At 39.5% G+C, this 15,519-nt stretch overlaps 1 protein-coding gene across 1 annotated transcript; it reads left to right on the plus strand.

The window, feature by feature from the left end:
* The first annotated feature begins 2,579 nt into the window (after positions 1-2,579).
* On the plus strand, positions 2,580-10,168 carry si:zfos-323e3.4 (volume-regulated anion channel subunit LRRC8E). The gene is made up of 3 exons (XM_036570088.1): positions 2,580-2,706; positions 5,674-5,822; positions 7,498-10,168. The coding sequence occupies exons 2-3, from the start codon at positions 5,682-5,684 to the stop codon at positions 9,784-9,786; spliced, it is 2,430 nt and encodes an 809-aa protein (XP_036425981.1). The 5' UTR covers positions 2,580-2,706; positions 5,674-5,681; the 3' UTR covers positions 9,787-10,168.
* The last annotated feature ends 5,351 nt before the right edge of the window (positions 10,169-15,519 follow it).

Here is a 15,519-nt window from a genome sequence, read left to right on the forward strand (position 1 = left end):
CAACCAAGTGAACAAGCAGGCTAACTGGGCTAACAGGCTCCTCCAATAATATTCAGAGTAAGGCTTTAAGTTGAAAAGCTGCAGCATACAAAGTAAAGTATGTTGTATGCATGTCTTACAAGCTTCAAATGTAAGTGTTTTAAGCCAAAACTGCCATAAATAGTATTCCTGGTGTGGGAAAGTGAATGTGTACCACGGTTAGCTTGACGTTAATCTCAACCTCAGATCATGAAAACACAGCTTTGCAAACGCTTGCCTGCTCTGTGCGCAATGATGAGACTTTTGGAGTGAGATGTAACAGCAGGACTGAGAAACCTGTATGAAGCCCACTGCATCACATCTTTAACAGGTATTCAACAGCTTCTTAGAAGCATTTAGAAGCTAGCTGCTGGCGCATTACCACTTTCTTTCCCAGGGAGTGTTTTTGCTTTAGCCCCATTTTAAAAAAAAATCATACAAAAACTGCTATCTTCATTGGTTATTTTGCATGTCAATCAGATGGCCCTCTACAGTGAAAGCAATGCACTGGATCCTCTTGACGATAGGCAGACAACTGGCTTGTGAGACAATGTTGGTAATAACACTTAGCAAATAACAGAGATGCACTATTAGAAATTAGTATTGTTGTAGCAGTGGAAAAAAATCTGGAAGACTTGATATAAAAAGCGGCTACATTATAAACAGTATAATGAATGAGGAAAACTGGCTGGTGCGTCACAAAATATAATATTTCATGAACTTACTGGAATATCCCATGCTTTGTTTTACAGTGGCGGTGGTTGTGGTAGGCTGTAATGGGGCTTCACATAAATGTCAGTGTAAAATAGTCATGTCAGTGTAAAAGGTAGTGTAGTTTTGCCCAACAAATATGACAAAAAGTGTAAACTGTAACTTTCGTACTGATTTTTTTGTGATTATACGGGGACGTGGCAACATTCCACTGTAGCTTTTACCAGCAGTCTCCATGTTTGTTATTTCAGTATGGTCAGTACGAGTGTCTGCTTGTACACCTTATGAGCCTTGCATCATTGCATCCAATAAGATACTTGAAAGCCAAAAACCATCTACACTTGAACAGACACTCAAACTCTCAATAAAACTACCCATCTTTGCTAAGAACTGTTTGATGCATCGTAAAATTTCAGATTTGTCCACTGTACTTTAATGAACATTATTAGTATTGATTTTAGCATCCTAAATTGATACAGTTAGATCACAACCTTCAGATCGATGCTTATTTTGTATAAGTGATCTAAAACACAGAGCCTAACAGGCACAAAACTGGAACAAAGGTAGGTCATAACTGGACAGCAGTGAGAACTTTGCATGGCTTCTGGTTGCTGACTGCCACTTAAAGGAACAGTTTGGTGAAAAATTTGAATTCTTTTTTTAATTTACATGATTTCCCCTCATCCTAAATGCAGTCGATGAGCCAAGACATGTTTGAAGTTCAAAATCTGCTTCTTTAGTTTAGAACTGGAGCTACTTGGCTTAGCAGCTAACAAACACTGAAAGTCAATAGCCACCCAAACCGTTCCCATGAATACATGCCAACATCTTTTATGTAGTTGCTTGAAATGATATTGATAAGCTCCATAAACTCGTTCTGAGAAAAAATGTATATTAAAATGGCATGGATAATCTTATTTACAAATTTAAGCTAAAGCTTAAATTATCATCCGCATTACGACCCATTTTCTGGTACAATTCTGGCTTCAAACTCTTAGAGGCTGGAGCACAGGGGCCTGGTGTGAAACGTCACTATACTGGTAGTTATACCGAAGGCTCACTCACTGTAAGAGAGCTAGAAGTTGCATATCAGATAATAATAAACCTATGAAAATGAGGAGCAGAGACCTCAGTCGATATCACTTGGCACTTGCCACAAGTACACCTCCAGGTTCCTGTTATATGAGGACTCACAGGTGGGTCTGGGGAGTCACTGCTGTCCAAGTGACGCATTTCTTCGTGTGGGTATATGTGCAAACATATGATTCAGGCTCATTTGTGCAAAAAATATCGCCCTCAAAATGTGCATTGATTTTCAGATTTTCTGAGTAGACTCTCAGTTTCTCTACATTTTTTTTTCTTTTTTAGCCTATTGGTCTATGCACATTATAAATCCAATAGTATTTAATGCAATTTTTGTAAAGTTTAGTATTGCTTGGTGGGATTAAAAAAGGGGCAGCAGTAACACTTATCTTTTAAGAGGAATTCCTTTTTTTCTTTTTTCCCCAAAATTCAGTAAGTTTCTCTAGAACAGGACAGTTCACACCAAACCACTCTGTATGACTTTGTTTACATCTTAACCATTCAACTGTGCAGAAATTTTGAAAAAAATGGTGGAATTTCCCTTTAATGAATGAAAACACAGACCTAATAGTCGTTCAGAGGCAGACAGAAAAGGTGTTAATTTTTGCTAAGTCGGTTTTAGTGAAACATAGAGATACACAGAGCCTGAACAGCAGCCAAAGCGAGCTTGTCGAAGTTGTCCTTGATGTGATAAGCTAATAAAAACTTTCGATTCGATTCTCATGAGTCGTTTAAAAGAATCGTTCAAAAAGAATCACTCAACCGTCCCTGAACGTCTCGCAGTCTGGCAGGTAACGAAACCAGTGATCCGGTTCACTCGTGCGGGGAGAGCTACCGGCAAACACATGGAGCAGCTGGTACACGTTCACTTCTGAGGAGGAGGCGAGAGAAGAGGTGAGGTTTTTATTTGTATTTTCACTTTACGAGAGGTTTATTTCAATCAAGGTATCTCAGACCAAAACCTCAAACTCAACAGAATTACAGGGAAAACAGCGCTAGCATAACTGTTAACATTAGCCCCCCGGTGGATTAGCTCCACAGATCCATTACAGCACATCAGCCTCGGCTTTCCTTCCTAGTGTTAAAGTAGTTCTCAAAGACACTGACCTGGATGTTATAATCACTTAATAAGACAGCACTTACTTAAAGGGGAATTCCACCGGTTTTTCAACATTTCTGCGTAATTCAGTGGTCGAGATGCAAACAAAATCATTCAGAGTAGTTTGATGTGAAATGTTCGTTGTAGTGAAACTTAGTGACAGACTCTGATTTCTTTACAGTGGTGTTGATAGGAACCAGGGTTCGCAATGTCTACAACACAAATATAGCCATTTTATTTACTATCCAAAACCAGAAGTGAACCTTCTGAGTTTCTGTGTAATGATGCTGATGATAAAATAGTCTTAAATCCGAATATAATAAGTTTCATTTGAGGACTGCTTTGCCTCATAACAACCTTCTTGTATCCCTCCACCATGAACAGATTCAAATACGTTTATTAAAACAGGTTTTAGGCCAAAACTTTAGCACAAAACTATTGTAAAACAGTGTCTCAGACGTCAGGTTGAGTATTCATATCCATTTCATGTAGTATCTTTCTGTGAGGCAGCTTTTAGAGGTGGGCGTCTGGTTCCTATCACCACCGCTGTGAACAATACTGGCTCAGTAAGTTTATCTAGAACAGAGCATTTCACACCAAACCTCTCTGAATGGCTTTGTTTATATATAAACCATTTAATTATGCAGACGTTTTGAAAAATTTGTGCCTCAATATTTTCAGAGCTCTTTCTGAAAAAGAACTTTAGTAATGCTACCTATTTTTTTTTTTACAGTGTTACAGTAAATTCAAGCAGTTACTACAGTTTACTTCAGGCTAATACCCAATTTATTATAATATCTTATAGGAGTACTACAGGAAAATTATACAAAGGCATAAATATAGATTATTACAGACGTATTATACAGCATAGGGCTGGACAATGCATCATTTATACTGGTATACTGTAATATTGACATACCGTGATATTGCTTTTATATTCGTGATAGTACTTCCATAATTTTATTGATTTGTTTGATAATTAAATAGCAGACATCTTGTTTTTTTTTCTATTTTGTTGACTTTAGTCATTGTATCTAGAACCTGACAGTTTGTAGTGCTTGACAGTTTTAAAAGAACAGTTTAAAATCCATAAATGAAGTAACTTAGGTTTCTTATACAATCTTAAAACATTGGTGAACACTCAAAGAACCCTTTGCATGATTGAAGAGTTCTTTGCATCATGAAAGGGTTATTCAGATTGATGGAGAATGTGCTGTAGATGGTTCTATATAGAACCTTTTTGAAAAGGGTTTTATATAGCACCCAAAAGAATTCTTCTGTTGTTACAGTGCCAAGCCTTTTTCAAAAAGGTTCTATATAGAACCATCTGCAGCACATTCATTCACATTTTCCATCAACCTGAAGAACCCTTTCATGATGCAAAGAATGTTTTAATCATGCAAAGGGTTTTTTGAGTGTTCAGAGTTCTACATAGAACCATTTTCTTTACTAAAGAACCCTTGAAGAAGAGTGTAGTATTGTTACAGAAAGTTGGTATCTGTTCATTTGTATACTCTCTCTTTAGAGATCATTGCAGCTGGTGAGGTTATCAACAAAGTCCTTATTCTGTTGGATCATTTTTCAAAATTACAGTAACACCTTCTTAATCTGTCATTCAGTTGGAGCTAAATTTGTATGTTTTCTTTTGAGATGAATCTGGAACCTGGTATGGTAATGGTCATCAGAACATATTAGCTGTATTCTGTTATTCTTTTGCTAATCTAAGAGTGACATTATTACTGGGAATCAAGGTCATTTGTAGCTTTTTTCTGCAGAATCTTTTCTTTTGCCCTATAAAGGACTTAAACTGGCCCAAAACATAAGACGCTGCTTTGCCTACTGCACTTTCATTATATTAGTGTTTACTATCCTATTCCGCATCTTCTGAACAACCTGAAAACAAGTAATTCAAAAAATCAGTGAATGTTTTCTCTAACAGCCTCCAAAAATACACAAAAATAGTTTAAAAGCTGTCCTAGATGTAGCTATTTTCATCCATCCCTATCGCACATTGTGTCTTGGGTTTGTATAGACAGATTATCATGACACCCCACTATGTTTTAGTTTGTCTGAAACATAAATAGACGGAGACTTACAGTCCTCCTGCCTCGGCACCTGGATGCTGAGGTTGATGTAAGGCTCCTCTCCATCCGAAATATTCACATCCGGACAAGAAAAAGGTTCTTTAGCCAAATAATTTCACAGGCCTTGCCTGAACACATCCAAAACAAAAGAATTAAACAAAAGTTCCATTTGTTGTTATGTAAGACATCCACTCTTCCTGCTTCAGTATTGCAGTCTGTTTATTTCTATTTTAGACCTATTCAGAAAATGTAATATGAAAGCAAGGACATTTCAAAATGATTTAGACCGTTGGTTCGGTTCGGTCCATATCTGAGTGATGGGTGGATGAATAGGAACATCATCCTCAAAGCCCATATACTGAGGTATCTCTTTTTACAGTCTCCATGCAAGGTCCACTTGTTTTACAGGCCCCTCAGTTGAATTAAACATTTTTGCTCTTCAGTGATAGAATATATTTAGATGGGAAATTGCGATTTACAAAACTGGAAGCGAAATGGATTTTCATCTTCATGAGTGAGAGAGCAAGTCTACACTTATAAAAGTGTTTTTATTGTGGTTAAATGTTGTTTTAAAGTGCCAGTTGTACACAATTGTTTGTAGAAAGCTGCAGTTCTCTGTGTTATCTCAGTCTTTGTGTGAATTGTTTACACTCCCACCTATTCACCCCTCATTGGCAGGTTCCAAGATGATTCCAGTTAACGAGTTCCGGAATATTGCCTCGGAACCCAACCCCCGGTTCCGGATTCTAAAGCCTTGGTGGGACGTCTTCTCTGAGTACCTGTGCATAGCCATGCTAATGATCGGCGTGTTCGGGTGCACCGTGCAGGTACACCACCTTTCACTATCAGCCATCCTCCCCCACACCGGTCACATTTTTAAATACTGACAGAGGAGAGAGGCGTGTGACCAGCGCTTTGTTTATTCACCAAAAAGCATTCATAGATTAGAGTCTGTCTGTTTTCACTGTATACAGGAAATTATTTTTCCTGCTCTGTTTTGTACACTTTCTTATCATCAGTACTAATTCTGAGATTAAAAAGTCATTTTAGACCTTAGGAATTATAGAAATTAATACATGATGACTATATGAGTGGAAAATTATTTTCTAACCGCAGTGTAGAAGTATATCTGTTTGCATATTTACATAGCATATAAGACAAAGTCATCAAAGTTCAACATATACAATAGAGTAAATGATACAATACATTGTGTTGTGTGGGTTGTGTTCTGACTCCTTCCATTTAAACGTGTTATTCATGGGTTCTTATCAGTGAGGCTGACCTTCAAGTGTGAGAAAGGCACACAATCTTGCCTGTTTTTGCACTGTCCTGACCCAGATTCGAATAGAATTGGATTAGTAACTCTCCAGGGCTTAGTATTTCATTCATATCATCTTATGTCAGACATTACAAGCTTGCTCCTGCTGAAGCAATCCAGAGCTCTGCCACAGAATGACTGATTGAGTGTGACAAACTCATTATTTCCAATCATTCCTCCATTTGGAGATCGCTGGTTAGTGTGACAAGTGTTGGATATAGTTCTACTAGTCAGCACATGGTATTTATCATTGGCAACTGCAATAAATTATATGTAATATATTGTATGTGTTCAGAAAATACTGATCGACTGATTATAAGCTATTACACAAATGGTTGTAATACATATAAGTGTTGTACATTAGCATTTAGCAGTTTTTGGATTAACATTTTCAATAATATAGAACTAATTTCAACGCCCATACATGTATGAAATGATGTCAGTACTGTATAATTTCATATGTTCAAATAATAGTAGAATGCTGTTAAAAAAGGGAAATTTTAGAATAGTGAGTAAATCTGTGGATGATCCGTAGATGACTGAGAAATCTGTGTAGCTTGAAGAATGAACTTATAAAATTATACATACATACATACATCATCTAAACCTCTTATCCTCCTGGGTTGCGGTGGGGTGCTGGAGCCTATCCCAGCTGTCATTGGGCAGAAGGCAGGATACACCCTGGACAGGTCGCCAGTCCATCGCAGGGCAGACAGACAGACATACATACACAATCACACACACATTCACACCTAGGGGCAATTTAGCTTGTCCAATTGGCCTAATTTATATATTATATTATAAAATATAAATATAAAAATAATATTAAGAATTCCTTCTACTTGCAAAACAGTGATCAAATCTTAAGGCAAAGCTTGAGAAGAATTACTATAAATTGGTAATTACAGTATATTACTGATTATTTCTTAACTTAAAGAGGTAAGAATGGTGAGTTATCAATCGTAAGGTTGCTGGTTTGAATCCCAGAAATACTTAAGGCAGGGCACTTAGCCTCCCACTGCCCTATGTGGAGCTGCTGTGCTGCTGCTGTGCTGCTTCCTGATTGGGCATAGTTGGGCAGCAAACTGACAAATTTCCCTTGTAGGACCAATGAAGTACATAATAAAACAAGTAGTAGTGTGTCACAGAATTGACAGTTGTTCTGTGCCTTCCTCTTTTTGTAGCTGACTCAGGAAAAGATCTCCTGTCTCCCTGATCGTATCAGCGAGACATCAGACATAGACATGGACTGTAACCATCTCCAACAGCCCAGAGAAAACAAGAGCTTCTGGGAGCATGTCATTACTAAGCAAATAGCCCCCAACATCATGGAGATTTTTGGCCGCAAGAATGACCTGGACATCCACCAGTACATCTTCATCAACAGCTTCTGCTACGAACGGGCTGTGCACTGGTACGCCAAGTATTTCCCCTACCTGGTGGTCATACATACCATGATCTTCATGGTGGCCAGCAGCTTCTGGTTCAAATTTCCTGGGACATCGTCCAAGATTGAGCTGTTTGTGACAATCCTGGCCAAGTGTTTTGACTCACCCTGGACTACACGAGCGATTAGTGAGGTGTCTGAAGAGAGAGAAGATGAGCGGACAGTCATGTGGAAAAAGAATGCCAGTGTGAAACCATCAGCAGTGGAAAGTCCTGATGGGGAAAATGAAGGGACTGTTTTTGTCCGGTCCACATCTGTTGTGTCCAACTCAGAGAAGGATGAGACAGAGCGTGCCACATCTGTTTTGGACAAGAAGGAAGGTGAACAAGCCAAGGCTCTATTTGAGAAGGTAAGGAAGTTTCGGACACATGTAGAAGAGGCAGACCTCCTGTACCTCATGTATGTTCTGCAAACGTCACTCAAAGTCTTAAAATTCGCCATTATTACCATGTACAGTGTTGCCTTGGTGCCGAACATCGAGATTGTGGTCACCTGTGTAGTTCCGCCAGACCTGACTGGGTTTAACTTGTTCTGCTGCAATCATAACAAAGCACACCTCTTCTGTAAACTGGCTTACTGTTACATATGTTTTGTTGGCGTGTATGGACTTCTGTGCATCTATTCCCTTTACTGGTTGTTCCATCGGCCGTTGAAAAAGTATTCCTTTGAGCAGGTGCGTCTGGAGACAGGGATCAACGACATCCCAGACGTCAAAAATGACTTTGCTTTTCTGTTTCACCTCAGCGATCAGTACGACCCTCTCTACGCTAAGCGCTTTGCTGTGTTTCTCTCTGAGGTGAGCGAGAGCAGGTTGGGTCAGGTCAACCTTAACCACGAGTGGCCCATCAAAAAACTTCGCACACGACTGTCCCGGAATGCAAGCAACCGCTTGGAGCTGCACTTGTTCATGTTGCCAGGGCTACCGGACACTGTGTTTGAACTACCGGAAGTAGAATCTCTGAAACTGGAAATGATAAGCAATATGACGATCCCTGGAACAGTGACCCAACTTACAGCCTTGCAGGAACTCTCCCTCGTCCATTGTCCTGCCAAACTTCACCTACCAGCCCTCACTCACTTGCGGGAAAACTTGAAGGTCCTCCGCCTCAACTTTGAAAGCCTAGAGCAAGTACCCATGTGGATGTACACCTTACAAAACCTGGAGGAACTCCATATAAGTGGTCCACTGTCCAACGAGCTGTCCCGCAGCACCAACTTAGACACCTTGCGTGAGCTCAAGAAGCTAAGAGTATTGACTTTGTGCAGCAAACTGACCAAAATCCCTTCTGCAGTGGCGGACGTGGCCGGCGAGCTGCTGAGGCTGTGCGTGCACAATGAGGGAACCCGGCTGCAAGCCTTTAGCAACCTGAAGAAGTTGGTGAACCTAGCCACCCTGGAACTGACAGCGTGCGAGCTGGAACGCCTGCCTAGCGCCGTCTTCAGCCTAGCCAGTCTGCAGGAGCTAGACCTGAGAGAGAATAGGCTGACCATGGTGGAGGAGATCCTGAGCCTGCAGCACTGCCGGCGACTAAACACGCTCAAACTGTGGCACAACTCCATCACTTCTATCCCCGAACATATCAGCAAACTGCGCTCACTGGAGACACTCAACCTGAGCTGGAACAAAATCTGGAAGCTGCCTCCAAGGCTTTGCTACTGCACCAAACTTCGGCACCTTGACCTCTCTCACAACCAGCTAAAGTCTCTGCCCCCTGAAATTGGGATCCTACAGAGTCTTTGGCACTTTTCCGCAGCCTACAACTCCTTGGAAGCGCTACCAGATGAGCTGTTCTCCTGTAAAAGGCTGAGGACTTTGGCACTGGGAAATAACAGTATTGCATTTCTGTCCCCGAGAGTTGGGAACTTGGCTCATCTGATTTGTTTGGAGCTGAAAGGAAACAGGTTGGAGTCTTTGCCTGTGGAAATAGCCGAATGCAGCCTGCTGAAGTTGTCCGGGCTGCTTGTGGAGGACAGCCTGCTTGACTTGTTGCCTTCTGAGATCAAACGCAGAATGAATGAAAGATGATCTGATTCATATTTGGAGTAGTAGAAACCCACCAACCTGATGAATGTAGCTCACCTTGGGTTGATTAATTGCAAGGGCATACTTGGAGGAGGGCGAATTATGTTGACTTGGGCTAATTACTTGCAAAGTTAATTTTATGTGTAAAAATGGCTTAAATAATTGAATGTGGAAAAATTATTATTATTATTACATTATTTATTTTACTCTCTGATTGGGCTTGGTGCACTGCAGCCAGCCCTGGCTTGAGCACAAGCATTTAGATACTCATTTAAGATGAGCAATCATCAGTATTGAATGATATTCATTTTAATTATTGCATTAAGTGCCTTAGATTTGGAAACTTTTGTACCTTTCTTGCAATAAAGGATGTATTATCGTTGTATTTTTATGCCTGATACGCCTTTAACTTTATGTCTCTGAATGATTGTTGGAAGCATTTTCACTCACATTTTAAGCTTTTTTTCTACTAAGCAGTGGGTGGTCAGACTTGTTTAGTTGGGTCACTGGCTGGCTTGAGGAGACTTCCCATTTTTGCTGGAGCAGTAGAGATCATGTGGGTGTTCATAGATGATGCAAGATATTACTGCATAGATGAAACTAAAAATCTGCTGCTTTGTTTGCATATTTATGCTGGTATTACAGTTGTGGAGCCAAAATGATGAGGCAGTTCATACACAGCTGATATTTTCCTTCACTGATCAGCATCTGTGCCTTCAGAAGAACAAATATGTTAAAGATATGAAGTTCAACCTCTTGTAATTGTAATTCATTCACCCCATTGTGGAATGTGGTTTGGCATCGAGCCTGTGAAAAAGGAGGAACAAAAAAAAAGTAACCTGCAGCAGGTATTACTTGTTTTACTGTATGGCCTATAGTACAACCTTTCCAGAAGTTACACAGAATTCATTACTGAAGGAGGCGTTTAACTAAATATTAGCACATCTATTACTGTTTAGTGCCTTGAATTCTTCACACAAATTCAATGGCATATTGTCACAAACCTCAGGCATATGGTCACAAGTGATTCAGTAGAGAAAATTAGATGAAAGTTAGAAGGAATGTGCAGTAGTTGGCAGCGCTGTGTGCAGTTATGCCTCAATTATTTGATTGCAACAAAAATGAGAGAAACGCATGACTCAATCCTGCCCCAACACATCTCTCCTCAGGCCCACCTCACCTGCTCAGACTCAGTGGGGGCAGGGCTTTGGGTAATGGAAATTTCCGTTAGTGTGGCTGCACAGTATATTGTGGGTTAATAGTTAATGCAATGATTCTGAACCTACTGGTGATATTCCAGAAGAGCACATGAGCTCTGAATGTTTTGTTGTGTGCTGTGAGTATCTTAACCAATCACAGACAGGCTTTGGATGTTTAGATGAATCCAGGAATGTAAATCAAGCAAATGCAAGTCATACTAATCAAAGATGATGCAGAAGAACTGTTGACAACATCATATCAGGGTTCACCACAGTGTTTTTAAATATTTCAACAAATATCACTATCAAAATTTGGAATAAAAATGTAATATCAGGATTATGTAACCTTTTGCAATGGTTTACACCATTATTCCATCACAATATTGTATTGAGAGAAAAAAACATACAGACGTGTGCAAAAGTTTTGGCACCCCTGGTCAAATGACGTTTTGTTGATTTTCTAAATGAAAGTGAACACATCCTCTACAGAGAACACACTATGGTGGATTGGGTAGGAATGTAGATATTTACCAGATTATAGTCACTAAAGTTTTGTAAATACAAACACAATATTTTCTTCAGTGTGATTTTTCAGTTTTCAATTGTCTTTCTTATGTTATGTTATGTTATGGTTACATTGTTTATTTTTTTTTTCTCCCCTCTCAGTCTTTATTGTTTTTCTTAATTTTTTACTCGTGTTTGTAGGACTTGTATTGTTAATTGTTACCGTACTATTTGTGTTATGTTTGATATGTCTACTGGACCCCAGGAAGAATAGCGGCTATCACAATAGCAGCTAATGGGGATCCTAAAAATAAACAAAATAAACAAAAAAATAAACACACTTCTGCACATTGTAATGCACAATTACTGTTTATTTGCTGAATTTAACATATTTTGGGATGAGAATAAAACGTTTTATTTTTTCAATATGTTAAACTTAGCAAAATAATGGAACCCGTAGACTAAATTTTCCAAAAAAATTTCATTGTTTCCTGTAGATATTTTACCTTATTTTCGTTCATGTCTTTGGTTTCCCCTAGATTGTCTTTTTTTGTGGCTGAGTGGCAGATCACTGTTACTCTAGCTGGCACACTATGTAAGAATAGCGCTGTCTCTGGTGAAATTGCAACCTGTTTGATTAAAAGGCAGCGTCAGTATTTCAAAGTGTCCAGGAAAAAACAATATCACGTGCGTTGAGTATCGTGATAAATGTTGTTATTGAATATCGGCACAATTACAGACTGTAGTCCATCTAGTTCTCTGCATACTTTGTTACGCTATTCTTCAATGGTCAGAACCCCCACAGGACCACCACATAGCAGGTATTGTCTGGGTGGTGGATCGTTCTCAGCACTGCAGTAACGCTGACGTGGTGGTGTGTTAGTGTGTGTTGCGCTGGTACGAGTGGATCAGACACAGCAGTGCTGCTAGAGTTTTTAAACACTGTGTCCACTCACTGTCCACTCTTAGACATTCCTACCTTGTCAGTCCACCTTGAAGATGTAAAGTCAGAGATGATAGCTCTCTTTTGCTGCACAGTTTGTGTTGGTCATCCTCTACTCCTTCATCAGTGGTCACAGGACGCTGCCCACAGGACGCTGTTGGCTGGATATTTTTGGTTGGTGGACTATTCTCAGTCCAGCAGTGACACTGAGGTGTTTAAAAACTCCAGCAGCACTGCTGTGTCCGATCCACTAGTACCAGCACAACACACACTAACACACCACCACCACGTCAGCGTTACTGCAGTGCTGAGAATGATCCACCCCCCAAAATAATACCTGCTCTATGGTGGTCCTGTGGGGTCCTGACCATTGAAGAACAGGGTAACAAAGTATGCAGAGAAACAGATGGACTACAGTCTGTAATTGTAGAACTACAAAGTGCTCTTATATGATAAATGGAGCTGATAAAATGGACAAAGAGTGAGGTATAATTAATGAAGTGGTCAGCCAGTGTTTACAGCCAATTATAAATGTTTGGACACCTCTGTTCAGATGACATATTTTGTTGGTTTTTAAAAGTGATAATAAGTTAACATATTCTCTACAGAGAACACAGTCATCTGACGTTTATTTGCAAATTTTAGTGCATACATATTAGGAAAATATTGCAGAAACATACACTAAAATGTGCCGTAGCTTTTGCACAGGTATTATTTGTTTCCCAATATATTAATTTCAGCCAATAAACAGTGATTGTGCATTAAAATGTCCAGAAGTGTGTTCTCTGCAGAGGATGTGTTCACTTATTTTCACTCAGAAAATCAACAAAATGTGTGATTTAGCTGCCCAAACTTTTACATACAATTGTAGGAATATGATTGCAACATGCTATTAGATCATATTGTGCTGTAGTGTAGGTCTTCAGTGATTTATTTCTAATCTCAATCACTTTACATCCCCACCCACGTCTTGTGAGTGGTAGTTAATAAGCAACACCTGAGGAAATATCATCTTAAAATGCTTGCACATAAAACATTTCCCAGCAATCACATACATATACAATTCGAACTTTGTACAGTAAATGCTGATAAAACAATTACTGTAATAGAAACTGACACAGGAGGAAGTGTGCTAAGGCTAAGGACACTCCTTCACTAAAATACATGTGGTGACGTAAATCTCTGGTCACGCCCGTTATTTTATAAAGTCATCCCCGCGTGAGAGTCAGCAATCAGATGTATTTTTCCATTGTATCTGGAACTGAAACTTTACTGTGCTGAGCAGATCATGTTGAAAGTTATGTTTGTGATGCAACTACTGTAATACCTAGCTTTTTAGTCTGGTGCCCTCTAGTGTTGTGAGGCCTTTCATTCCTAATCCCATGGACAGGCCTCAAATTACCCATGCAGGCTCACAGACTGCAGCTAATGTTGTTATAAAGATACTAATTCTTAATGCTAAAATCACAAAACTATAAAATACAACCATAAAACCTTAAAACTGACATGGATTTGGTGAGGTAACGGTTAAAAAGGGCTGCAACCAAAAGGAATCTGGATGAATGCTGCTGAAGATTTTGTTACAGGATGCAACAGGTAGCCTGGGCTCTTGGCTTTAAAGCAGCCAGGGCCAACAAAACACCCATTGTGTTGATGTCCTCCAAGCTTTAAACCCCATGACAAACTGTTCCTGTTCAGTGCTGTGCTAGTCTACCTCAATGACAGAGCACTGTTTGGGCTGTTTGGTAAGGCTCATTCCTACACCGGGTAATTATAAATGTCCTTGCTGAGTCACCTTGAGGACACACCATAGCAGTTTACATAGTCCACACTGTTAGGTGAAAAAAAGAACATATACGGAGTCCATATGCTGGTCATTAAAGGGAATCATTCTAATATTGGAGTTTTATGATCATTAACAGTACTTTTTGCTTAAGTAAAACATTGTAAAACATCCTAGAAATGCTGTTTGTCAGATGTAAAAAAGCCTGCATTGTGCAAATGGTACCTAAATTTAAAGAGGAATCCCACTGCATATTTAAATGGCTAAGATGTAAACTGTCATTCAGGGTGGTCTGATGTGAAATGCTAAAATTCTAGAGAAATTTAAGTCAGAATTGTTCACAGCAGGAGTTGGCAACCCAAATGTTAAGAAGAGCCATTTTGTCCTTTCAACAAAAATCAATCCGCCTTGGGAGCCACAACATTGTATGTCGTTTTATTGAAGTAATGTTTTACCATTTTGTCTGTAGATATGTCTCAGTATATGCTAATATCCTAGCCAGTATAGGCAAAAAATATAAATGAAAACGCAGATTTACTTTGCTCTGCTTTAAGCTTTAGATCAGCTATAGCTGCTTTTCTCACATCTCCAGCAGGAAACTTTTCTGCAAAAGTAGAATAGTTTCTTGTGAAATGTCTCATTCACCATCTTCTTGTTTGAATCTTCCCGTTCCACCTTAAATGATGCCTGAGGCACCAGAATGTAACTGTCGCACCATTTAAGGTGGAACAGGAAAATTCGAACAAGAAGATGGCAAATGAGAAGCTGACTTCAGCCTTGCGGCGGTTTGGGGCTCGACAGTTTTTCATTGCAGATCAAGTGTATCAGCTGGAGTGTTTATAAACACAAGCAAGTCCATTCGTCTCCAAATTATCGGTTCATCTTACATCTTTCTTTGCCGTTTCGTTAGCTACTAGCTAAGGGAGACTGTTGCTGTGTTGCTATGGTGATCAGCAGTCTGCACGCTAATTTTAAGGGTTAAAGGTTGGTGAATTAGCAAATTCCAGCATTTAAGACCATTATTAAATGTATTGTTTAAACAATCGGCAGAGCTATTTTACTGCCAAGGAAGATAATTTTATTCTTACCTAAAAACCTAATTCTGCTGTGGAGCCACAACAGGGCAGTAAAAGAGCAACATGTTGCCAACCCCTGGTTCACAGTAGTGGTGACAGGAGCCAGACGTCCAAAGTGTTTGTGTCTAAAAACTCCCCCACTAAAAGATGTTACAGTAAATGGTTATGAATACGTTGCCTGATGCATTGTTTACGATAGTTTTAAGATAAGCTTTTTATTCTTTAAAAGAG

This window comes from Colossoma macropomum, unplaced genomic scaffold, assembly GCF_904425465.1.
Source record: "Colossoma macropomum unplaced genomic scaffold, Colossoma_macropomum, whole genome shotgun sequence".
Taxonomy (NCBI): domain Eukaryota; kingdom Metazoa; phylum Chordata; class Actinopteri; order Characiformes; family Serrasalmidae; genus Colossoma; species Colossoma macropomum.